Source organism: Pelodiscus sinensis, chromosome 1 (genome assembly GCF_052426305.1).
Source record: "Pelodiscus sinensis isolate ZL-2025 chromosome 1, ASM5242630v1, whole genome shotgun sequence".
NCBI classification, from domain to species: Eukaryota; Metazoa; Chordata; order Testudines; family Trionychidae; genus Pelodiscus; species Pelodiscus sinensis.
Window position 1 is genome coordinate 70,233,442 of NC_143052.1, and position 27,019 is coordinate 70,260,460.

Here is a 27,019-nt window from a genome sequence, read left to right on the forward strand (position 1 = left end):
GTTTCTTCAGCCTAGTGGCAGCAGGCAGTCCACTCATCCATCCTCCTTTTAACTGATTAACCAGTTAAACATCACATTTAACCAGTTAATTAAATGGGATTTTACACCCCTACTATGACAAAAATCAACAAGTATTTCTCACAGCTGTTGTCCTAATTATCTCAGTTAGGTCACGACATACATGAATCCCTGGTGTTGTGTGCACTCCACCATTTTGTGTGAGCACGTGGGTATCTCAACTAATATGCCCAAACATGTTCTAGAAAAGGTCAGTCACTTACTTGATGGTCCATGAGAGTCTTTGATCTCACCATGATGCTGCACGTGCAATGCAATTGGAGAACGAAGAACAGCAAACAAAAAGAGTCCAGGCCAGGAAGAAGCAAAATGTGCAGAAGTGTCAGCAGCAGCAGCAAAAGGAAAGAGGAGGCACAATGAAAACAGAGTTAGTTTATCACTAAAATATAACGTACATCAATATTAAGGCAAGACTTAAAAGAACTTAACAGTTCAGAAACACTGAAGCAATGAAATTGACAAATATGCTTATAAGAAGCCATTAATAGCCTACATACTGTTAGTGAGCAGCAAATACCCCTTTTAGACAGACAAAAGGGGGTCTTCTAAAAGATATTGAGCAATTTATGTTCTATTGTAATAAGTACTATGAACACTCTCTCAAAATCTATAGTTGAAAAGTCAGTTTCAGAAAACCATAACATCCAATGAAAGAGTTGAGATTTCAAAACAGTCTATCTAGAAGAACAAATTGTCTCTCTCAAATTAAGCATGTAAACATTCCAAAAGGTGCATTACATGTTCAACACCCACTCGAATGATGCAGCCAAGCATAGCCGTTTATGCAAAATTATTTTAGAAGCCTCAGTGTTTTAATTCATTAAGTACAGCTCCCCATTACACAGCATCCTACTACTCCTATGTAGGAAACAAGACAAACAATGGCAACTGAAAAAAAGAAACAAGAAGCAATGTGTTTGTGCATCTCCAAAGAAATGTAAATTGTGTCACTTGTTTCCCCCCCCCCAGGTTTTCAATGAACTATGTATTGTTTTAAGCACTTCAGGAGAGTAAAGTACATACACAGAGTAACAGCCCAAACCACCTCACGTATTTGGGATGAGGGCAGTGTTCCTTCTAAGTTGCAGGGCAACGCAGCTTCACAGGTGATTAATCAGCCCCGTCCAGTCAGAGGTTCAGGACTCTGAGCGGCACTGACTGGGCAGAGCTGATTAATCACTTGTGAAGCTGTGCTGTCCCACAGCTTAGAGGGAACACTGGATGAGGGGCATATTTGACTTGTATTATTAATTATTTTATATTCCACTAGTATCCAAAGCTCCAGTCAGGATCTTTGGGGTAGGTGATGTACAAATGTAAGGTATTGATCCATCCCAATCCCTAAGTGCTCTCCATTTTAAGAGAGAAAAATAGTGACAGATCTAAAGATAAAACAAACCTAGCGACCAAGGATGATTACACACCCATGTCTTCCCTTAAAAAAGGAAAAAAAACAAACCCTCCAATTGTTCCTCTGCTCAGCTATTTTTTTTTCATGTTTAGCTCTAGTATAGCTTCACGTGTGACAAACGACTGCTGCACAGCTGATTCCTTTTTTAAATAAAATAGTAAAAAATCCAATGCTTTATGAAGCCCAACCAAAGCCCTACCCAATATTGACTGAGATTGCCGAACTGTACTTTAAAAAGGGTGTCAGATTTGCCTCCATGTCTGCAGAAACAAGCCCATATCATCCCCAGAGGCTGCCAAATTTGAGAGGCTGTGAGAGAAGGAGTCTCCTGGTTCCTGGAGAACATGGCCATGTCCCTAGTTAGCGATGAGAGTTCCTGTGACGATTCACACTTTTTAAAAGAGTTAAAGCAACAAGGAGAAGTGGGGAGACACAGGAATCTAAGTATTAATGAGCAAGCATACAGAGATCAAGGGTTCCACGACTTAAGCTTCCTAATCACTAGATGTTTTCTACTCTTAGGGTGTGTCTAGACTACAGGGTTTTGTCGACAAAAGTGGACTTTTGTCGACAAAACTATACCTGCGTCTACACTGCCTTTGAGTTATGTCGACATAACATTGACAAAACTCAGCAGTTTTGTCGACGTATGTAAACCTCATTCTACGAGGAATAACGCCTTTTATCGACAGAGTTCTGCCGACAGAAGGTGTTATTGCATCTACACTGTCCTTTGCGTCCACACTGTTATGTTGACAAAGCGGCTTGCTTTGTCGACAGAACTGGACGTAGTCTAGACGCTCTATGTCGACATAAGTTTTGTCGACAGATTCTGTCGACAAAACTTATGTCGACGTAAGCGTGTAGTCTAGACATACCCTTACAGTGGTGAAATACACCGTGAAAAAGCACAGCAGCACACTTTACACCACTAACTGCTTCTGCAAGTATAATCTTGACCAGGAGTGGGTAATAATTTGACAGGTGGCCACTCCCAAGATTTTGGAAAGTGGTCGAGGGCCACACTCTTCTATGGTATTAATGGAGGTGGTGTGAGGCCTGAGGGTGCAGACGGGAGGTTGGGGTAAAGGACTGGGGTGCAGGAGGAAGAATGGAGTCTGAGGAGGGAGTTTGGGTGAAGGAGGTGGTTGTGTCCTAGGGCAGGGAACTGGAGTGCACGGTTTTGGGATGTGACCTAGGGTAGGAGGGGATTGTGATCTTGGGCAGGAGATGGGGTGCCAGATCTGGGAGGGTGCATGTGGAATAGCACCAATGTGGGGAAAGGAGGAGCTGAGGTGCCAGAGGCAGGTTCTCACCAGGTGACTTACCAGCCTGCCTGTCTGCCTGCAGAGCTAAAGGCTTGCAGAGCTTAAAATGTTTCTGCCTGCTCAGCCATGTGCTTGAGTGAGTGAGCAGGAGGGTTGTTCTCTGTGGCTCCCTATTATTCAAACAGGCAGCTCCCATTGGCCACTGTCTGTTCAGAAACTGTCCAATGGGATTGTGCTGAGGGTGTGGCAGAAAAATCAAATAACTCCAATTGTGTCTAAGGGGGGACTGTGCAGAAATCAAAACTATCTAAAAGAAAACTGCTGTAAGGGTTAAAAGTTTTCCAGGCCTCTCTCCCTGTAACAGAGAGCAATCAAATTAACTCTAATCAAGACCCTTACAATGCCTATCTCAAGTTCATGGATACTCCTAGTCTGTCACAATTTATCATGTAAACCCTTATCTTTGTCACAGTTTGCCTTGTAGACTTCTCCACTCAAGTTCTGATGTGGCTTTGTTCTGTAAAACTTACTTCTTGCACTCCTGGTGTGAACAGAAACATCTCAGAGTACTTCTGCTGAGACTTTGATATGTTTAAGGGAAAACAATCAACAACTAAACTGTCTGAGCATACTGTATAAAGGATCCCTGAACCTGTCTCTCGGGGCTGACTGCTATTGCTCTGCTGTCAGCCTGCATGCATGCATAATAAAGTTTTCCTTCTAGGTTTCTCTCCTGCCTCACTGATTTGACTTCCAGCCTCGGACCCTTCTGGGGCTCCGTACCCCAGGGGAGCGAGATTTCCCCCACAAGGGCAGGAGTAGCATCTGACTCTTCCCCCCCTCCTCCGGGCTCAAAGAGAAAGTGCCCTGCAGCCACGTTTCTGAGCGGTGTGTGGGGCTGCAGGGCAAGCAGGGGAGTCTGCCTGGGGCTCCCCACTGCCTCCGCGGGCCAGATCCAGTGGCTTGGCGAGCTGGCTTCAGCCCGTGGGCTGTATTTTGTCCAGGCCTGATCTTGACCAAGTAACAACATCAAAATTAGAAAACATGGAGCAGGAGAGCTTGTCACCTGAGATGACTAAGGTGTCATATAAATATTTTAGCACTGGATAGTTAACCCTGTAGACTGATACAAAGAACTCCTATGCTATACAATGAAACACAAGTCTAACTCCGTTCCTGACACCAATAAACACAGTGTTTATACTTGTAGGTTGGATTCCATGCTGCCCAAATCCCAGCTTGAACTACAGATAGATATAGCTGCACTGTGTAATAACACAAAAGTATATATTTGTAGTCTAGACTCTTAACTGAAAATAACCTTTTTTTCAGGACTTTTTTAATTTATGAGACACCTCTGTTTACTTCACAGAATCCTACATGTGTCACCTGCATCATCTGGAATCCATACTGAAATATGTAACCTACTATAGTAAATCTCTTAAAGGGATAAAATGTCAAGATAGACTTTTACCTACATGGAAAGTGTACAAAGATAGTTTCAGAAAACTTGATTGCCCTTTGTATTTCCAGTCCCATCCGTCCATGAAACATCACAGGAGGAGGATTTCAATTTGCATATACAGAATCTAATTCTCCAACTTTGAGAAGTTGTAACAAGATGACCATATTCAGGAACAGACCCATCAGGGGAGAGGGAATTTTGAAGTCCCTGCCTCTACTGGCATCCTAAAAGCACAGTGCAAAAGTCTAAGCCCTCAGCCTCTCCCCCCTGTCCCAGTCACGGAACCTTTCGGCACCACTTCCAGCATGGATTTTGTTACATGCATCAATATGGAGGTGGTGTGAGACAAAGCTCTTCCAATCTTCAATAAGATTACGTTTTGACATATTTCAGGTTATACTTTCTCATTATAGTGTCTTCAGACTTTCAGATTTTCTGTATCGCCCATCAGTAGCTTAAGAACAGTTACAAGGTTTTCTGAAAAAAACAGCAAGCAAATGGTCTGGTAGCACTTTATAGACTAACAAAACATGTAGATGGTATCATGAGCTTTCGTGGGCACAGCCCACTTCTTCAGATGACGGGAGTTATGATTAGGGAATATGAAAACTCAAAATAAATAGGAGAAGGGAAGTGGGGGTGGGGGGGCGAGAGAAAAATGCTCTGTCGCCCACCCCCTACCTCTATGCATAAAGTATTAGGAGAAAGAGTGTTATCTACTGACTTCGATCTTTATCTGCTCAGGATTAGCACCCTTTCACGAAAGCTCATGATACCATCTACATGTTTTCAAATAGTGGAAGAAAATAGTCACAACCATATATACCAAAGGATACAATAAAAAAAAAAAATGAACACATATGAAAAGGACAAATCACATTTCAGAACAGAAGGGAGATGCGGGGAGGGGGAAGGAAGGTGAATGCCTGTGAGTTAATATTAGAGGTGGGGAAGGGTAGATGTCTATGAGTTAATGGTATTAGAGATGATAATTGGGGAAGCTATCTTTGTAATGGGTAAGGTAGTTGGGGTCTTTGTTCAGCCCCCTGCGGAGAGTGTCGAATTTTAGCATCAATGCCAGTTCAGAGGATTCCCTTTCAAGTGCAGATTTGAAAGCCTTCTGAAGTAGGATAGTGATAGTCTGGGGTAGCTGAAGCAAAATGTAGGACAATGTAGCACTTTAAAGACTAACAAGATGGTTTATTAGATGATGAGCTTTCATGGGCCAGACCCACTTCCTCAGATCAAATAGTGGAAGAAAATAGTCACAACCATATATACCAAAGGATGCAATTTAAAAAAAATGAACACATATGAAAAGGACAAATCACATTTCAGAACAGGAGGGGGATGCGGGGGGCGGGGGAAGGAAGGAAGGTAAGTGTCTGTGAATTGATGATATTAGAGGTGGGGAGAGTGGGATGTCTGTGAGCTAATGGTATTAGAGGTGATAATTGGGGAAGCTATCTTGGTAACGGGTAAGATAGTTTGAGTGTTTGTTCATTCCTTCCCGGAGAGTGTCGAATTTTAACCTGAAGTAGGATGCATGTGATTAGGTCATTAAGACAGTGCCCTTTCTGGTTGAAATGGCAAGAAACTGTTTTTTCTTTGTGATTCTGTCTAATGTCTGTTTTGTGGGCATTGATTCTTCGGCGAAGTGTCAATTCCAGGTATCCTGCTACATTCAAGGGTGCGCACAAGATTGGAATTGCATAGACTCCTCCTCACCACCCTTTTCATTTCTTCCAAAATAGCAAACCTAAAAACCAAACCAACTAAGTCTCACACCACTTTCAACTGTTATAGAAATGTAGCCGTGTTAGTCTGCTGTAGCTGAAACAAAAACCAGGACTATGTAGCACTTTCATCACCTAATAAACCATCTTGTTAGTCTTTAAAGTGCTACATAGTCCTGGTTTTTGTTTCAACTGCTTTCAACTGTTTCACCTTTCCCTGGAATCCTACCTCCTGGCTTTTTGCTATCTCAAGCTTGCTCAGGAAGGACAAATGGGGAAAAAAGGAAGGAGATGGTGCATTATACTGTATATTAAAAATGTACACACTTGGCTGAAATGGAAATGGGAGACAGGCTTGGATAAAAGATAAAAAATGTAAAAAACAAAAGTGTGATGTTATGGTAGGGATCTACTATAGACCACTTAAATAAGAAGAGCTGAATAAGGCTTTTGTTTAACAACAAAATCATGCATAGCACAGGTCTGGTAGTGATGGGTAGGGATAAGAACGCATACATGAGTTCACAGTGAACTGATGAGCCTGGGTCCCCCGCACATACTGACTTCTGCACACACCCCTCCTCCCAGTGCCTCTATATCAGAGGTAGTGTGTGTGGGGGTGTGGGGGGGGAAAGAGACGCATAGGCGGCTCCAAGGGAGCTGGTACATGAGGCGAGCCGACTTGAAAGCCAGCTTTCTGCATGCACCAGCTCCCACCTGCCCCCATCTCTGTGCTACTGCCTCTGTGGGAGGCAGCAGGGCAGGGTGTGGTGGCGGTTCTGCAGGAGCTGGTGCTTGGAGGAAGCTGGCTTTAAGAGCCACCTATCCCCCACTCTGCTGCCATTGTTGGAGGCTGTGGGGAGAGGGAGAGTGGGGAAGGCAGCTCTGCAGGCACCCACACACACAGAGAGCTAGCTAAAAGCCAGCTTCCCATGAGTACTGGTTTCCACCTGTCCTCTCTAATACAGTGGCTAAGAGCAGGGGGCTGCATATAACCATTAGGATTAATAGATGAGCCTGGGATCATTGGTTAATTGTGTAAATGGCTACAAAACAAGCTCAGAGTATCTTGAGAGAAAGGGTAACATGCTTCTCAAAAAAACATTCTACAAATACAATAGGATAGGGCCCTTACTCATTGAGAGGTGAAAAAATATCAGAAACAGGTATTTAGCTACTTCTTTGTTTCTGTTTTCACCAAGAAAGCAGGTGGTGATTGGACGCCTAATAGCAAATGCATGTGAAAACTGGGTAGATTCGGAAGCTAAAAGAGGGAAACAGCATGTTAAAAATTGTGAGGCGAGACTGTATCAAAAGCCTCAGTAAAGATAAAAATCTAGATTTCTCTTACTGCAGTTCTCAACTATATACTTGGGTGATAGATTCTAAACCTAGTTAGCTAACTAAACAAGACCTAAGGTAAGGATTAGCTTGTTAAATCACACGTACTGAAAGGCATACAGAGTGTCTTGAAGAATGATGCATTGCAAAGCTGATCCTCACTGTTTTTCAGACAGATCAACATCGTTCTCTCCCAATAGGCCGTTTTCCTTATGATGTTGCATTCTTGCAGATAGGTCTGCATTTTCTTCTTGCACTTGACATGCTTTCTTTTTTTACCCACAGAATCAGTTTATTCAAAATCTTCCCAGATAGGGTCTCTTTTACATGAAGGAACTATGACAGTTTTTCTGTGGCAAAAGTGTAGGGGAATATAGAAAGCTGGGAATGGTCTGAATAATGTTTTACCTTTTTCTTTCCAGTCCACTCCACTGTTGCTTTCTATGCTGCCTCTGTCCTTTCCTATATCTCGTCTCTCTATCTTTAGACAATGCCTTAACTAACTCTGCTGTGCTCGGCCCAAGACCAGCACCACATAAGCACAGAAGATAAACAATCCTATCCAGTCTATGTCTGTCTTTGCACATTAGTCTGCTCAGAAACAGACCTTGAAGACCCAGAACTTTCAAGAAAAGCTGGTTGTTAGGCTGGACAGACTAGAACTAGACATGTTAAGAGGCGAGTATTAACTAATCAAGTAGTCAATAGTGGATAGGCAGCCCAGCTCAGTCCATCTCCCACTGAGTGTGAGACCAAACCCCGCTGCAGCTCTGCAATTTAAAAAGGCAGTAGAAGCTGGGCAGCCTGGCCTCAGGCTCTTAGTGAATTTTAAATTGCAGGGCCACAGCAGGGTTTGGTCCCGAATTGGCACAAGTCAGGACTGAGCAGGGCTGCCTGGCCAGCTGGCAGCTGTCCCTGTGCACGGGGGTCCCAGCAGGGCCACTGCGGACAAGGGCTGCTTCATGGCAGCAGCCCCTGACGCCGCTCCTCCCCCCGCTGCCTCTGATAGAGGCAGTGGTGGGGGAGGAGGGAGTGGCACGGGGGAGACAGTGCTGGGTGGGGAAAAAACCAGCTTTTAAGGTGGCTCCCACCAGCACTGGCTCCTGCTTCCCTCACTCACCTTGTTACCTCTGATACAGAGGCAGCAAGGGGGAAGGGAAATGTGAGTAGTCGATAGGCTTATGGGTAATAGACTACTCCTTTACATCCCTAACTAGAACCATTAATTCATTATGAGACTGAAAGCATAGGTGTAGCATGTTTACGGTAAGATTTAACTGTAACTTATTTTTAAATGAGAAATTAAGTATTTTATTGATTTAAAAATTAAATTTAAATTAAAAAAATAAAAACTGATTTTTAAATCATTGATTTTCATCCACCCTGTCACTGTCACCCACAAAGAGGAAGAAGATGTGGAATAAAAAACATTAGGAGGAGGTGTAAAACTGAGTGGGCTCCACACCATCACAGTATCTCAAGCCTTTTGACACTTGCTTTACAAAACAAAAACCACTTTATACTAATATTTCTTACTTTTTAAATTAATTTTTAAAGCCACGCTCAGCCAGTCCACACACAGGGGTTATCACATCTCATGAGCCATGCAAAAGTCATAGTTCAGGCTTTTGGGTGACAGCTCCCAGAACCCCAATGCTACTCTAGAATCACCAAATTACTTTATGCTAAGACAAGTTAAAAGTATTTCTCTGCAGTTCCATGAATGCAGCTTGGGATAAATAAAAGGAAAAAAGAGCTTCCAAAGGTTCCAATACCAAAACAAGATTTGCATGTGAGAAGCTGATATTATTGTGCCTGCTTGATCACCCATTTCAATACCACCACTAGTATGCAAGCTATAACCAAACTATTCTGAAGCAAGAATTCAAGTTGAGAGTTTGAGAACTGCATCCTCAGAACACCTATGAGAGTTAGTATAGGTGCTTTTTTCTAACTAAAATTGCTCATTCTTCACTTCCTCATTTTCCAAACACATGCACAGAAAAAAAAACACTGCCTTTAAATCAGACAAGACACCCACACTCCAAAAGTCACAAAAGCATAAAGCCTATTGTTTGCTCTTTACCAACCCAGCAATTGAGTCTAGGTGGATGACATGAGATGTCTTCTGCTACAGACCAACAGCAGAGTTGCAGCATATGTGTGTGATCCTGCCACCAGTCCTACTCCAAGGTCTCCTCACTCACCAGCAAAGAGCAGGAACTGTAGCACTGGAGAGTTCAAACTATCATAATACACATTAGATATTAGAAGAAATTGAGTCATGGACTTACTTTCCCATTCACATGTGTGATCACACTGATCACTCTGTCCTGTGATAAATACAGCTATTGCTTAGTCAGGAAAGTAATATTTGTCATCTTTACTCCAACAATGATTTGCCTTTTGAAAAAAAGAAGGAATCACACTGACTGCATATTCATGTTCTTCAGATGTTCTTTTGTACCACCACCACCAATTCCTCTCTCAGGTTAAATAAGAATAGCCAGCACAACGTAAGCCAGCCACATCTCTGCTATCTGCCAGTAAGTGGCCCATGGACCCCAATTGGAAACTTCGACTCTAGAATACCTCCCCAATGTAAGTGAAGCGAATACCAATCCATACATGTATCAGTTGAAAGCTAGCTAGAGCCTGGATCCTATGAGTAACCCACAGATTTCAGGAAATATTAAGATCTCAGGAATCTACAAAAGTCTATGAAGAGTTCAACAGTTCAGCCTGCATCAGCTCTTACAATTTAGAGCAGGGCTACTCAACACACTGCCCGTGGGACACATACAGCCCGCAGCCCCTTTGCATGTCACCTGCGGCACCTTGAGCCGCTTCTCAGGCTGCCTGCCTGCCTCATTGCTGGGGCTCCAGCTGCAGTGCTGAGCAGCACGGCTTTGAGCCAGGCTGTGCGTGCAGGAGCTGCCAGCCAATGGAATGGGGCGAGCGGCAAAAGGTGCAGCAGAGCATGCTTGCCGCGTCTGCCACAGCAGCAGCGCCACGCCGGCGCATGCATGGGCAGAAGCATAGCGGGGGAGGGAGGCAGTTGCCCTTGGGCATCACGCTAGGGGTCATCAGGCTGGGGTGGAACCATAGTGCACAGCCCAATGCATTGCAGCGAGCCGGGAGTGCCTGGTGGGCCACATGCTCCCTGTGCAAACTGCAATCAAGCCTCCAAGTGGGCGGTGGGAGCAGCCACTTCCAAGGTAGGGTGTCTCATACCTCCAGCACCTGGCTCTGCAGGAGGGGGATTTGGTTGAGGGGGGATAAGAGGCTGGGGGTGCATTGGGCTTGAGGGGGGAGGGAGGGGTTGGGGTGGTACTGGAGTGCACAAGCCCACGAATTACGGTGATCCAGGAGCTAGCAGGCCATGTGCTTGCTCCCTGTGCAAACTGCAATCAAGCCGAGGCAGCCAGGAGCGGCCACTTGAAAGGTAGGGTTACCTGTCCCATACCTCCGGTGCCTGCCTCTGGTTGGGAGGGGCGGAGGAGGGGGGAGACTGACTCTGGGGGAGGGGTGGGTGCATTGAGATAAAGCAGTGGGCTGGGGTGCCTGGCTCTGGGGTAGAAGAGTGACCATTTCAGTAAATATTGTATTGGCAGTTTGCTTGATTTGTTAAAATTGTGAAGCCAAAACAAGCAAACAAAAACAAAAATAGTCAATATAATGGTCTTCTGTTGACATGTGTTTTAGTAGTTAAATTGCTGAACTGTCATTGCTCATTAGAACTGTTGCTATATGGGTGGAAATTGGGTAAATATTGCATTTTATTAATATCAGCAGAACTGACTTAAATGGGGCCTCCATGTCGTGTTGTCTTGCCTTAATCTTTGTATTCACGCCCATCACTGAGAAAGAAGCTATTTGCATATATATGCAGTCATGCTTCAGTTGCGGTCCTCAGCATGTGCTGTGGATATCATTTGTGGCCCCTGGGTTTTCCAAAGTTGAGTAGCCCCAATTTAGAGCACCATGATAGTCCAGGAATTACATACAGAGGCAGAAGGGAAATATAGTGTTGTGATTCAAGCAACAGAAAGTTTAAGTAATAATTTTCCCCCAGTACTGTGGCAAAAGCAACCAGGACACAGCACACAAGATTAAGTGAAGGATTTTTTTAAAAACCCTTGTCACTTCTGGCTCCTACTGCTCAAACCCTTCAACCTTCCACCATGATCCAGAATACGTCATCAAGTTTCCTCTCTTTTTGGTCCTCCGGGGGATGAATTCAAGTTCAGACTATTTAAACCAGGACTACTTCAATGCAAACTTAGGAACTTTTGGTTCATGCCCACAGGGTCTGCCTATGATAATTACAGCACAGCTCTTGACATGACCATAGTCTGAACTGCAGAACAGTGTATATGTAACCTTAATTAACTTAGAAAAAAAGCTACTCTATGGGTCTCATTTATAAGCCATGTCAAGAAGGTCCAACTCACTCTTGGGAGGGAGTGCAGCCCACTTCAATAAATGCTGATAACAGAGAAAAGGTGCAAGATTCACATCAGTTCAGAAATAAAGGTACCATGACCACAGGACACATTTTGGAGAAGGGAGATTTTTCAAACAGGCCCTACATTGTGGTTGATATCTCATGTACATGAGCAAAAGGCATGAATTTCTCACATAAAATAATTCAATTCTGAATGAGGAAGAGATATATACAGCCTAGAGTAAGGTTGAAAAGTAGCTCACTTTATACTCATCTCCAAATATAAGCACATTCTCCATATTACTCATTGTGTCCAGCAAAACAGGTTCTTTGGATTATTTTTATGGCCCAAATACCTTTTTTTTTGTACTGGCAACTAAGAGATATTAAGATAAAAAAACCTACATATTTATTATTTTAAAAGCATTCATTTATTGTCTCTGAAGAAAGGAAAAAATCTAAATGAGTTTTGCAGTACTTTGTTAGAGGTACTTAAAAGAAAAAAAAGTCACATCCCGTTAGATCATACTGTATGGAAATTAATTTAGCATTGGACTCTGCCAAGTAAATGACAATATTTTAAAGAATTGTGCATGTAGACAGAAGATCAAAAATCGTCTTTCCATTACATATCAAACATCGCCCAAAAATATTAGTGCATTTTGTATCATCAAAATCTCACAAGTAAGCTTGGATAATTTTTTTCAGTAGTCTTAAAGAGGATAATATTTTAAAGCTTTTTTTTCCTGGATTCAAATTTTCACAGTAGCACAAAATTATAGGTTCAGCACATTTCCGATTTTTAATCTATTTCAATTGTGGGGCATGTAAGAATTATTTCATGATGTTCACATTCAAAATATTAAAGTTTTATAAGTTTAAAATTTCAAGTTGTCAGTATCAGGAGTCAAAATATACAAAGGAAATAAATACTCATAAATCCAGTTCCAAAAAGATCTCAAACGTAAGACAGGCAGGACTGCCCTCTACTACTCAGAATAGTGAGTACCTACTCTATCAAACAAACATTTCCTACGCGGTAGTGAAAAGTAGTACTACAAGGTGACCAGGCACACCCTGCTTAGCAAGTGTTGGCACATTTTACCCCAATTATATAAAAATTACTTTTTAACACACCTTGCCAAAAACTATTGCCATTTTAAGATAAAAAAAGATCAATTATCCTAAAAAATCCTCAACATTAATTTAGTTTGAATATGTTCAATAAGATTGATGTTACTCACCGAAATCCTGTCCGATTCCCCTTCAAACAAAACAGTCTCCATGTTGAAAGATGCCTTGTCTCTGTATCTCTTTCAACTAGAGTTCCTCCATTCTGCAAACTTGCATATCCTGGAAGAAAACAACAGAGGGCATCATCAGTGGCTGAAATTAGCGAACCTTACCAATAGATATCCTTAATGTTCAACAGTATAACAGAACACTGCTCAACAAAAATTATGACTTTACTCCTACCGTATATCTTTTACACCATAATGTCCTCAAAGATTCCATATATTATCTGTACAAAAGGCCTATAAAAATAATTAAAGGTTGCAAAGTGAATCATGTAAAACTCAAGCAATGATCACATTGAAGTTGGCCGATTTTCTACACACATTGTGATGGCACATTATTTTTAAAGACTATTTTCCCCACAGGATCCCACCTGCGCTAAAAAGTCAGTTTGTCAACAATAAGCAAAAAACCAGTTTCCTTCTACAGCTTCTTACATCTTCTTAGTTCAATGTGCAGGCCTCCGTTACTGTACAACATCCAAACCCTACAGTGAACATGGAATGGTTTTCCTTTACAAGCTTGTTTGTCGCATTTTATTCAGAAATTGTTATGATCTCCCCCCATAATTTAAGTAGTAGTATATACAGAACTGAGGCAGGGGCTAAAAGACTTTGCCACTTATGGTGCCATTTTTGGACAAGCCAGGGACTGGATTTTTTTTTCCCCAAGTCCTACTCAAGACACACAGCATGATTCTACCCCTTCAGGACTACTACCTTATTCCCTACCTGTGATGCAATGTTTTGCATAAAACAAGGAAAGGGTAGTATGATACTAGGCTTGTTCACGCCACACTATAAAATCACTGAAGACACACATTGATTGCTCTGGACCCCCATTCCTGTTTAATATACATAACAAATTAAGGCCAGGTTTGAGAAAGAGTGTGTGTATAAGATCATATAATTAGAGACAGTATCAGTCCATACAAAAGGACAGAAATTCCACCATGAACAATTACTAGTATCAAACATTCTGTAACCAAGTTTTTTTTTTTTTTTAAAGTCATGCATTAAGATAAAAATCCTATAGGAACCGTATATAAAATTAACATTTATTTCAATAAATGCATCACAGTAAGACAGTGCTAAATCAGAGAAAATTTTAACAGAAGAACGGCCATACTGGGTCAAACCAAAAGTACATTTAGCCCAGTATCTTCTGACTGTGGCCAAAGCCAGGTGCTCCAGAGGGAATGAACAGAACAAGTAATCATTAAGCGCTTCATTCCCTATTGCCCATTCTGAGCTCCTGGCAACCAGAAGCCAGGTACATCATCCCTGCATATCCTGTCTAATAGCTGTTGATGGAACTACTATCCATACATTTATATAGTTATTTTTTAAAACCCTGGTATAGTCTTGGCCTTCACAACATCCTCTGGCAAAGAGTTTCACAGGTTGACTGTGCACTACGTGAAGAAATACTTGATTTTGTTTTAAACCTGCTGCCTATTAATTTCATTTGGTGACCCCCTAGTTCTCATGGTATGAAAATAGGTAAATAGGACTTCCTAGTATAAAACCAGCAGCCATGGTTTTATAGACCTATCATATCACCCCCTTAGGTTGTCTCTTTTTCCAAGCTAATGAGTCTTATTAATCTTTCCTCATACGGAAGCTGTGCCAAATCCCTAATAATTACTGTTGTTCCTTTCTGAATCTTTTCCAAATACATATTTTTTTGAGGTGGAGTAACAACTCTACTTGCATGCAATATTCAAGATGCAGGAGTACCATAGATTAACACAGAAGCAATAAGGTATGTTCTGTCTTTTTCTCTATCCCTTTTTTAATGATTCCTAACATTGTGTTTGGTTTTTTGACTGCTGCTGCACAATGTGGATAGTTCTCTGAAAACATCCACTCAATGACTCCAAGATCTCTCTTCAGTGGTAACAGCTAATTTAGTCCCCATGATTTTGTACATATGGAAAAAATAATCCCTAATAATGTGCCTTACTTTGCGTTTATCAACATGAAAATTCATTTGCCACTTTGTTGCCCCATCACCTAGTTTTGTGAGATCCGTCTGAAGCTCTTCACAGTCTGCTTTAGTCTTAACTATCTTGAGCAGTTTAGAATTTCTGTATTAAAATACATAACAGCATTTCAAGGGCTCTCAGCAAGATCCCGACAGCAGCTAACTTATATCCAACAATGGTGAAGTATTAGCCAGACCTTTCCGCCAAGATGAGAGAAACAGTGACAACTTTTAAAGTATCCTTGGTTAGGATTTTGAACCAGTATCCAATAGAGATAAAAAGCCTAGAGCTACTGTTTCATACTATTTGCAAGTAAACCAATGTTGATATACATTGTGCACTGTTGGGTTACTTCACAACTACAATGGCTACAGACTCAAATTTTCAGCCATATAATGCGTCCTTTACATTTTAAGGAGTCTATTATTTTTAGTCTTCAAAAACATGCAAACAATGAAATATAGGCACACTAAACTGTTACTGATTCAATAAAGTTTCTGCAAGTGGCATCAGACTGACTGTGGAAATGCAGCTCAAGTTACCAAAACAGGCTCATCCTTTCAAGTCTGGGACAGCCATGATAGCACTCCAAACACACTATTCTATAGGAAAGACTTCTCAAAATGTGGTTAATCAAACACGCTCAGGGTACATCTACACTAGCCCCCTTGTTCGAACTAGGGAGGCTAATGAGGGCGACCAAAATTGCAAATGAAGCACAAGATTTAAATATCCCGCGCTTCGTTAGCATGTTCCCGGCTGGTCGCCATTTTGGAAATTGACTAACCTGAAATAACTGTCCGCGTCTACACGCGGCAGAGAAGGGCAATTCCAAAATAAACCTCATTCCAAGTAAGGAGTTTAACTATTAATTCGAAGTAAGAGGTTTATTTCAGAATCGCCCTTCTCTGCCGTGTGTAGACGTGGGCGGTTATTTCAGGCTAGTCAATTTCCAAAATGACGACCAGCCAGGAACATGCTAACGAAGCGCGGGATATTTAAATCCCGCGCTTCATTTGCAATTTTGGTCACCCTCATTAGGCTCCCTAATTCAAACTAGGGGGCTAGTGTAGATGTACCCTCAGTGTGGTAGAGTCTGAGAAACAATTCTACTAAGCAGAAAAACAAGGTATATATTTTTTGTTTGCACTCCCTCTCTGGTAATTCAAAATGGATAGGGTCTCATCAGCAATTCCACAACAGATATATGGCAGTCAGAGGGAGAACTGAGGAAACAAAACTGAGACAGAGACTGGCAGGACTTGATAGCAAACGGAAGATTCTTGGAAAGCCAAGTATGTGGAAAAGACATCCATGAACGACTACATGACAAGCTTAAAACCACTGAACTGAGGAATTCTCTTTTTAGTTTAAGGGTCTGCTACAACATAGCTGGGATGGTATATGGAATCTGGGACACTTTAAGACATGAATATCAATATTGTAGAATGCAGTGAGTTGTGCCAGATATGCCTTGTAAGATTTATGCAAAATTGATATAATCTCATTTATATGTTTGTATCACATTTGTATTTTGGATTATGAGCATGTAGGTCTGGTGTTACAAAACTTGTGTTATGCTTCTGGGTGACAACCAGAGAGAGTTTGGTAATGCACTGCCTAGCCTTGTTGGTACACCCAGGACCATCAACTATTCAACTGACCCATTGAGAAGAGGCAAGTGCTATGCCATAATATTCAACAAAGCATGTAAGGGCATGCCTATGGACAGAACTCTAGCCTCCCCAGGCTAGGTGCTAGGCAGCTTGTGTTGGGATAGTTTGAACCTCTTTAGTCCAGAACTCTCTGGTCCAACATGATCTGTGGTCTAGTAGGACCACAGATGTTGCTGGACTAGAAAGTCCCAGTCACAGAGGTTACCAGCAGCTGGGAGCTCAGCCAGTTTTGCAGCCTGCAGGGCCAGTGGCCTGAGGGCACCAAGCTTGGCCAGTGGGCTGGCAGCTGGAGCATGGCCAACTAGGGGCACAGAGCTCTGCCAGCTGGAGCAAAGGCAGGAGAAATGAGCCCCACCAGCCGGGAACTGAGCTCTGCTAGCCACAACAGCCAGGCTGCTGGGTAGACGTAGCCCCACTGGCTGGAGCGGGGCTGGGAACCTGGATTGGAGCCCTGCCAGCCGGCCAGGGACAGCATATCAGCTGGGCTGGTGGCCAAGTGGCGAGTCCCACAAGGCCCCCAGGCCTTACCTCCCCTGATCTGGCAAACTACCCTGTTCGGGACTGCACAGGTCTCAAGGGTGCCAGATCAGGGAGGTCCAACCCGTAGAAGCTACATGGCAAAAGGAATAATCAAGGCAGCTTGCATCTTCTCCATTTTGTCTTCATTTCTGCTTCTTACCTCTAGAATAACCTTTCTAGAGACAAAGCTTGGGAGGTGTGGGGTTGGAGGGGAGACTGAATGAGTTATCCAAGCTGTAGTTGTCTTCCAGAGTGACTTTCAAGCAAGCAGACTCATCAATACTACTAGGAACCTCATATATGGACTTCGAAGTCTTTGCATGTATATGATTGTTTTACTATTTAACATCTCTACTTGTTTTTTTGTCTTGTTTATTTAGAATAAACTTTTAGATTTAGACACTGAAGTATTGGAGTAGGTTGCAATTGTGCCCAATTGGTGTGATTACAATCAACCAGTGTGACTGTGATTTGACATAACTGAGTTAACAGAGGACTCTAGGGCTATGTCTAGACTGCAGGCTTCTTTCGAAAGAGGCTCTTTCGAAAGCATCTTTCGAAAGAGCCTCTTTCAAAAGATCGCGTCTAGACTGCAGGCGGATCTTTCGAAAGAGAAATCTGCTTTTTCGAAAGAGAGCACCCAGCGAGTCTGGATGCTCTCTTTCGAAGACGGCCTCTTTACATTGAAGAACGCCTTCTTTCGAAAGAGGAACTTTCGAAAGAAGGCGTTCTTCCTCGTGAAACGAGGTTTACCGCCATCGAAAGAAAAGCCGCGTTCTTTCGAAATAATTTCGAAAGAACGCGGCTTGAGTCTGGACGCAGGGGAAGTTTTTCGGGAAAAGGCTACTTTTCCTGAAAAAACCCCTGAGTCTGGACACGGCCTAGGAGCAGAGCCTCTCTGAGCAGAAATGAACTGAAGTAAACTTCATGACACACACTGACTAGGACTGTCAACAAATACATGTGCAATCAATAGTTGACCTATTGGTCAGTAAACATAGGACCACACAAAAGTAAATATCATATGAGGAAAGTTCCAGTGTGAAGCTCACCCTGACCATAGTGACAGGCATGTCATGCAAAAGCTAAAGTGAATGACATATATGCGTGGATGTGAGGTGACTTGGGGTACCATCTCTCCTAGCCCCTTCCAAATTTTTACTAATTACGTAAAAATTAGTAATAATACACCCAGTTGGAAGGTTTTTGTGGCATGTGGCTCCTTTGCAAGAAAGGCAGTATAAGAATAGAGAATCAAAGGAATCTTACTTGGTGGTGGGGATTAATTCAAGCACCTGAAAAAGATAGTGACACTCCGGTGTGTGGATTATGGGACTAGGAACCAGAAGCTTTCAAGGCAACCAAGGCCTTGCTTTGGGGGAAACAGGCAAACCAGAGGGGAACGGAAAAAGAGAAGAGTCATTGTGGTAATGACACCTCCCTGTTTGCCAGGCAGGCACAGCGTGGGGCCAGCTGTGTACGTTTCTGAAAGAGGATTGTTTAAGTTAAGGGAATGTATAGTTTCTCATGTATTGCTATGTCTAACATAGGAGTTACGTGCTTGATGTAACCCTTTTACTGCTGGTATAATTCCTTAATCAATACACTTGCCTGGTAGGCTTGGGTTAAATTCTCTGGTTTGACCTTTTTCACTGACAGTAAACAATAACCAGCTCCACTAGGAGCCATTAAAGATCCAAGAGGAACTAATAGAGGGATAATAGGGAGAGTGAGGCATAGGCCCCAACTCCCTGACTGTCCAACAGAGCAGCACCAAATTGGGCAAGATCCAAACCCATATGGACCTGATACTGTGGCTGATCTTTTGGGATCTGAAGAACATTTTGTACATGTAAGCACAATCTTAAAATAACTTCTCACTGTACTGTACCTATTTGCACACTGGTAGCCAGAGAACTGAAATGCAATAAAAGGGACTATGCGATTATTTCACTTTTGTTTGATAACCAGTGTAGGAGCTCAGAAACACAGTTTGGTTGGGGAGTTAACTTCAGAGTTACCCACCATTATTTGGAATATCTTCTCTCCCTTTTTCAGCCTGCCCTGACCTTAGCATTTCCAATGAAAGTTGCCCTAAACACATCAGGTCAGAAATGCAGTGATAAAACCAAGAATTTTCTTATAACAAGACACAATCAATATAAACACCATAACACACCACAAATTTTGTCAAGTTGCAGAATTCACCCACAAAAATGCTCTCATCTGCATTGGAGCTCCACCACCTGCCTTTGTATTTCTTCCATCTGTGGTTTTCCACACAGAGAAGTAAATTTCTTGTGTCTATTTCTGTACTATTGTTCTTTTATTTAAAAGACAGAATGGAGAGGAAGGAGAGTTTGACTGCTGTGCTGAGTCAGGAGAGGCTAAGAGCAAACACATCTTCTAAGAGAAGATAAAGATAAGGCAAATAAGGATGTGTGAGGAGGTAGGGTTGATAAAAAGATTTTAAAAACAACATCGAGATGCAGGTTTTTTAAATGTAAATCTATTCAAAATTCAATTTGCGATCTATACCTACATATAATAATAATAGATTTACATTAAATACAAAAAAATAGCATAGGTTTGCTGCTAATTTTAGAAGTCAAATGACTGAACTGGTGGAAGTCATAGGCTAATAAAACCAGCTTGCTGAAATGCTGAACCAGCTTTGGCAGCAGTGGCATCTTTTGCAGGTTCAGAAAGAATACTTTTTTCCATTTCAATTAGTTTAGTTAAATGAGTACAGGGTATTCAAAGTTAAGAATACAATTAGACATTGAGACAGAAAAGGTGGTTTTCCTCTTCCAATCTATTAATAAAAACTAAAGAGAATGAGATCTACTAGTTCTAACATCTTGACAAGCATGAACTGATTGAAATAATCTGTTCAGTTCAGTAAGTGTAGCTAATACTTTCCTTTATGTAATAAATGAAAAATATGTTTGATAGATTTCTCAAATACTGGGGAAAATAAGCTTAATTTTAAAAAAGTGTTTGTTTTGTGCATTAATTTCTATCCAAATAGTGCTTGACAGAAATCACAAGTTAATAATTCAGTAAGAGATGAAACAGTCGCAGTTCAACATAAAAAGGTACTGAGACATCTGGATACATTAAGCTATATAACTACTGAAATGACCACAGCTAATGTACCCCCCAGGTTTTTTTTAAAATATATATTTAAAAAAAAAAAAAAAAAAAAAACACACACACACCAAGCTCCATATTTAGTATGAAGGTTATAAAATATGTTGATCGGCAACAAAGTGTAATAGTTACCAACCAATGAGAATCAACCTTCTTTAGGTAACTATTCAAATGCAAAACACAATTAAATCAATGTAAATCAAGGTTTCCTGTTCGAGTTAAATAATAATTACAATCAATCAGTGATTTAAAATAATTTTGATTTAAGTCCAAGCATCCTGGGAGGGGAGTTGGTATCATGGTCTCTACTGACCGTAATCATTCAGGTGAGGGGGAAGACAAGGGTTGTGATGGCAAAAGGGTAACAAATTTTGTAGGAATAAACTCTTCGCCTACAAATTAGCCAATAATTCACGCATGTATAATGCAGCATGTAGGAAAATATTTTGAGATGTCCTTATCTAACTGGACTGTGATTTGGAATGCCTGATACATTAAGGGGAAGGGTCTGAATTCAACTTGTGAGAAACATGATTTCATGGCAAACTTTCATGATGGGGCATGGTCTAGATCAGTGGTTCCCAAACTTTTCGGCATCACGCCCCCTTTTTGATTTTTTAAAAACCCTCGTGCCGCTGCCACCCTCCTCAATCCCCAGGCTCATAGCATTCAGTTCAGACAGCAACATGGCCCATGAAGCTGCTCTGAGAACGTACAGGGATGTGGAAGGCAGGGACCTGGCTAATGAACCTGCTAGGCTGCTGGACAGAGCCACCCAGTAAGGGTCTCCCTGCCACAGCCTGCCTCTGGCACCCCAGACCAGACCACAGATGTTGCTAGACCAAAGAGTTCTGATTTATAGGGGTGCAACCCGCATTACAAATTTTGAAGCCTCCCATCAGAGAAAGTTGCCTGATCTAAGACTTCTTAAGAATTTCCAGTTACCACCTTTAGGGCTGACAGGTTCTTTGTCCCAGGATCAGGCCCAGTATTCGATTATTCTGTGGCTGGAAACCTTGACATGCACAGATGTAACACTCACACTACAGGAGTTCCTGCATATTTGCAAATATAGTTAATTAAGCACATTTTCATACGATAAATAGGGAATGTACATCTATTTCTGCATACCATATACTTACACCATTTCTTCTAGAACAACCTCATCACCTTAGCCTTCCCCATCATCACCAGTGGCCTCTGTCACCTCCCAAGTACTACATCTCCTCCTTCTACCCCTCCAGGCCAGGATTCCTCTTGTATCATACATCACGCTGACATTGTTATGTTGATGTATATTCAGTAGGGGATGTTTCCTTTTCTCCCTATTTGTATTTCCTCATCTTACTAAGGGTGAAATATCTTTTTCCCAACAGGCCAGTATATCATTGATCTCAACTTATTATCATGTGTCAATTCATTACCATGGGCCTTTTGTGATTGTCCATCACATTTATTATTTCTGTCTTACCTGGTTATTCGGTCTGGCCTCAACTGGCTGTACTGGGTTTTTATAAGTAACAATGTACTTCCTAAGTTTGGGGGTATTCTTGGAACCCCCTACATCATGGAAAGTAAACATCTTATCACCATCTACCTAGGTGAAAGGTCCCAAGTAAACGTGAGCTAACTGATCTCTGGGTGAAAGGTTCCCCCCCCCCAAAAAAAAACAAAAAACAAAAAAACACACACCACACTTTGCCTTTAGCTCAACATCCAACATGTGGCTTGTAAGTCTCTTGTTACACAGTCACGCTGACAAAATAATCAAAACCATAAGGAAATAATAAAATTATATACCTATAGGCAAGCCAGCGGGTTAGCCTTGTCAGCTACAAGGATCTCAAAAGTACTAGAGGGCATTGCACTTGGTGGGATAATTTTGTAATAAAATATATTAGTATGACAAGTGCTAAAACTTGAGGCAGAAACCAAAAAACAAAACATAAATGAAGAGAAACTGCTACAGACCTCTTACCCTTTGCTCCAAGTTTGAAATAAAGTGGTCGTAAAATGTTTCTGTGCAAACTCTTTCAAAGCTCAAATTCAGACAGCAACTTTATAAAATATGCAGCTAAAAATGGATCAGTAGGTTTTCTAAATTATGAAAGAGGCAATTGTATATCCAGAAAGTAAAGAACACAACCATAGGAGATGTCCTCCTGAAACTACTACTTAAAGATAAGAACTATAACATGAATAATAGAGATGGCTGGTAAACACATGCTACCTGAGGTCAACATAATTAAGAAATTCATGGAATACCTCAGCACAAGATTATATTTTCAATCAGCAAATTTTGGAAAGTTCTACCGAACAAGCTAGGTGCAAGATAAAACAATATTAAAAATTCAAAATGTGAAGATTTGAAAACCCAGAATATCATAACCAAATGAAGAAATAAAATCCTTACTTTCAGGTAAAGTATCTTCTACTATTTAAATTTAGTTTATTTAATGTTAACAATGTGATTTGTCTAATAATAAGTGACAAAAAATAACAAGGTGCCAAAGTAGCTTGTAAAAAGAAGCATGATTGGGAGGAAGGTCAAATATCAGAAGTAAATCTACACTGCAAATAGAAGAGGGGGGAGTAAACTAAACCAAAATGGAATCAATTTATACTATGGACGTTATGAGTAATACAAAGCATATTACAGATGGAGCTGGTAGCACCATCAATTACAGCAGAGGTAAGCAATAATTGTTAATGGGGGGGCCATGCCAAGATTTTGGTAAGTGATCAAGGACTGCCCTTCTATGCACGGATTGTGGGATCTGGGATGGCAGGTGTGATGTAGAAGGGAGCTTGGAGAGAGGACTGGGGTGCAGGAGAAGATGTAGAGTCTGAGAGGGAGTTTGAGTGAAAGAGTGGGTTATGATCTGGGGCAGGTGCTTGGGGTGCAAGGTCTAGGAGGGGATATGGGCCTGGGGGGGAGATATAGGAGGGGGTACAGGATCTGGAAGGGAGTTACGACCTGGGAAAAGGGGGTGCAGAGGGTTTGGGAGACAACCTGGGACAGGAAGTTAGGGGGTGGGGTGCCAGAGGCAGGGGCTCTGGCTGGGAGTTGCTTATCTAGGAGGCTCTCAGCCAGCAGCTCTGTAGGAACCTGAGACAAGCTCCATGCCAGTCTGCTGGGCTGGCTTTGTTCCAGCCCCGGGAAGGGGAGAGTAAGTGAGGGAGGAGACTTCACTCATTGCCCCCTGCCTCCAGCAAAAGCTGCCCAGCTGGTTGGAAACTGGCCTATGAGAGCTGAGGGATTTTGCTAGGAGGCAGGGTCAGCATTCAAAACTTCCCTGTCTCTCCGCAGCGTCCAGAGCAATTAGCAGCCAGCAGCATATACTGCTGTGTAGTAAGGGTGCCAGCAAGGTGGCCACAGGCCATATCCAGCTGCGTGGTGGGCTGGATTTTGCCTGCTAGCCACCTTTTGCCCAGCCCTGTATTACAGGTTGCTCAACACCTTCCAAGTGAAGACTCTGTTTTCAGCTGCTTGTAATTTTAACACACTCTTAACTATTCTAGCTGACAATTTTCAATGCCAGCTTATTTGGCTCAGGAAGACTTGGGTTGGCAAAGCTCTTCAAAAATGTTTCAACCATTTCCAAGAAGAAAGGTTAAAATAAAAAGTTTCAGTGTGTGTTTATTAAAAAAAAAAAAAAAAAAAAAAAAGAGATATAGCACTTTCTACAACCTTTGGAGCAAGGACTTGAAATGTTGCCTTTATGTCAGGGATTGGCCATTTGCCATCCCTGTGAAAGTGTCCAAGTCACAAGTCTGTACATGGTCAGTAGAGACGTGTTAAAGTTTAATAGCAAAAATTGCTGATGATATAAACCTCACTAAGCATGCTTCAGCCTCTCAGCTCCTACGCGAGACTGCATATGCTTCAGCCAAGTGCTAGTGGGCAAAGCCTTTAACGACTACTTCCAGCTTTTCCCGGCTAGGTAGGAAACAGGCACGGCAGCAGACCATACTCTGGGTGTTGATCTCCCCTCTGGAGACAAGAAGCCCTGGGAAGCTGCAAGTAGGTAGGCGAGAAGCCCAAGGGATATTCGGCTCACAGCAGTGAGCTTCCCCCCTTCAGTCGACAGAAGTGGTCCTGGTAAGGAGATACACCACTAAAGAAGAAGGGTGGTGCAGACATGATGGCAGTGGCTGTAACCTAACACAGCTCAATTTAAGACTGTAGTGTAGACATGCTTTAGTGTCACTGAATTCAATGCTCCATTTATTCCCAAGGCCCTCCTAGCTCTTCCTTTTTCTTCCATGTCACAGTCTTCCCTGCCCTCAAAAGGGCTATCCACAACACAATTTTGATATATAAAGGATGAATTAGCAGTTATCCCATGAAATCTAGTAGGGTGAGGACTATTGCTGTTGATTTTCTATGGAAGGTGCTCAAGCACTAGGGATGTTAAATTGTTTTGGAAATTCATCAACTAGTCAATAAGCGGGGGAAACTGAGGAGCTGCAGTGGGGTTAGCTTACGGTCCTGGGAGCTAACCCTGCTGCAGCGCTTCCTTTTAAATGTAAGAGCTGGCAGGCTCTTGATACATTTAAAAGGCTGAAGCACAAGGGGAGGGGGGGGGAGAGAAAACCAGGCATGAACCAGGACAGCCACTAGAGGCAGCTGGAGGAGAGGGGGGTAGAAGACTAATTGAATCACTGCTCGACTATCCGATAAACTTATTCTTATTGGATAGTCGACTAGTCACTTATATCCCTATCAAGCACTATAAAAACTTTAAGATAAAGCAGCATTAAAATTAGGAGATCAAATGGACTGAAAAAATGTGAAGTTACTTTTTACTTAAATTGAAGAGAAGTTGCCCTCTATTAAGACAAATGTACTTCTTGGAAAATTCTTACTCATTACTGTTCAAGTTCTGGAGGTATCACCTTGCATTTTCCAAACCCAATGAAGCCAGTCATTTTTGGTGCAACATGCAGAGATGAAGCTGCAGATGGGCTAACTCTTTGTTTTCATCTTGAAAATACAAGTTTAGTAAAGTCTTTTTATCTGTGGTTATTTTCTAGATATAGGAAGGATTCTCTACAAATCTACATATATGGAGTTTCATTTGATGATAATTATGGACTGCAGTAACCTTACTGTTTGGTTATCTTAAACCATTGTAGGTTTACAGTGTCATTCCATTCAATCTTGTGGAAAGAATTCAACATTGTAACGTTAGAATGATAGTACCTTGTCTGCACCAAATACTTACCAGGCACTGAGTGGAACCTACAGAAGATATTAATATCTCATAATGCTAGTACTGCGTATACAAGTTAATTTCATGCAGGCTGTTTGGAAAAGTGATGACCTTGGTTCTCTTTCCTATAATAGCTAACACATTCAAAAAAAAAATCCCACCTCCCTAACGCTTCCCTTGGAGCTCCACTCTGGAACTCCATCCTGATTTAGAGTCACACATTTGTCCGCACCCACTCTTCGTTATTTTTACATAAGACTTTGAAACTGGGAAAATTCTAATATGATAGAACACTTACTCCAAACTGTTGCCAGATGGTTTAACAAAAAAAAAATACCGAACACCTCTCCCCCCCACCCCCCAAAAAAAAAACCCCCACTGGGAAAAAATTCTGTCAAGGAAAAAAAGGGGGAAGACCAAAGTTAAGGAGAAAAAAAAAGAAATAAGCCCCCCAGAACAGAATTGTTGAGCAAAAATAAAAAAAAATTAAAAAAGGAGGCTGCCCCTTTAAGACAGCCACCATCTTGGGCCCCATTTTTAAAACCCCACAGCTCCACCTGGTAAGCAATAGAGAAGTTGGGGGCCGGGAGGGGAGCCGGAAGGGGCCATTGGGGGGCGGGAGCCACAGGAGTGGCTTCACAAGCCGCACTTTTGAGGGGGGTAAGAGCCGAGGGTCAGCCACGGCTGGAGTTGAGGGAGGCATCACGTGGACAGCTCCTGAGTCTCTGCTGGTCACGTGGGCCAAAGCAGCATGCGGTCCACTCCCACGCCAGCCCAGCATTCCCCTAGTGTGGCGCCCACCAAGTGCCCTCCTTTCACTACAACTCTGCCGTGCTCCTCACTCTCCCACCGGACGCGGAAGGGGGAAATTGTCCCCATCAGGCTTCCATCCAAGGGAAACCGGAAATAGCGGACATTTCACATGTCCGCTATTTCCTAGGGGTTTTTTTAAACCGGACAGAGCCCGCAAATATCAGACTGTCTGAGTGAATTACCGGACACCTGGAAACCCTAGTTGCCACCTATCTTATCTATGGTAAGTGGCTGGCAAATTTCAGAATTCATTCAGAAGAGGAGCCTTCATTTAATTCCATCTCCACTTAGAAATTTTTCTCCCCAGCTCTTTTTGTAGTAATACTAAAGTAAGTCAGAATGTTTTCTCTCTACCTAGTTGATTCATTTTTACCTAGAAAATCATTAGCATGAGAAATTAAGATGTTCCCATCAACATCTCAAGCCAAGAAAATTATCTGTATTTTGATGGATTAAGACCAGTTAATATTTCCCTCGGTTTCTTATGTCTATAGGGTTTGTGAGCTGTCTCTAAGTAATATAGAGCTGATGAGAAGCTAATGCAAGCGAAGGGACAAGCCAAACAGGGAGGGGAAAAAAACCTTGATAATTTAGTTGTTTCAGCCAAATTCCT

The 27,019-nt window shown here is 42.1% G+C and overlaps 1 protein-coding gene across 5 annotated transcripts in view; it reads right to left on the reverse strand.

Moving 5' to 3' along the window:
• Nucleotides 1-27,019, reverse strand: part of OSBPL8 (oxysterol binding protein like 8) — a 154,897-nt gene that overhangs the window by 92,166 nt on the left and 35,712 nt on the right. For 2 of the 5 annotated variants that reach the window (XM_075932114.2, XM_075932119.2), the window contains exons 2-3: nucleotides 12,991-13,099; nucleotides 282-318 (exon numbers count right to left, since the gene is read on the reverse strand). In XM_075932114.2, the coding sequence (XP_075788229.1) occupies nucleotides 282-318; nucleotides 12,991-13,032 (79 nt within the window). In that variant the 5' untranslated portion in view covers nucleotides 13,033-13,099. Of the gene's footprint in view, nucleotides 1-281; nucleotides 319-9,389; nucleotides 9,545-12,990; nucleotides 13,100-27,019 lie in introns of those variants that run through there. The other 3 variants (XM_075932151.2, XM_075932135.2, XM_075932109.2) reach the window with 2 other exon arrangements.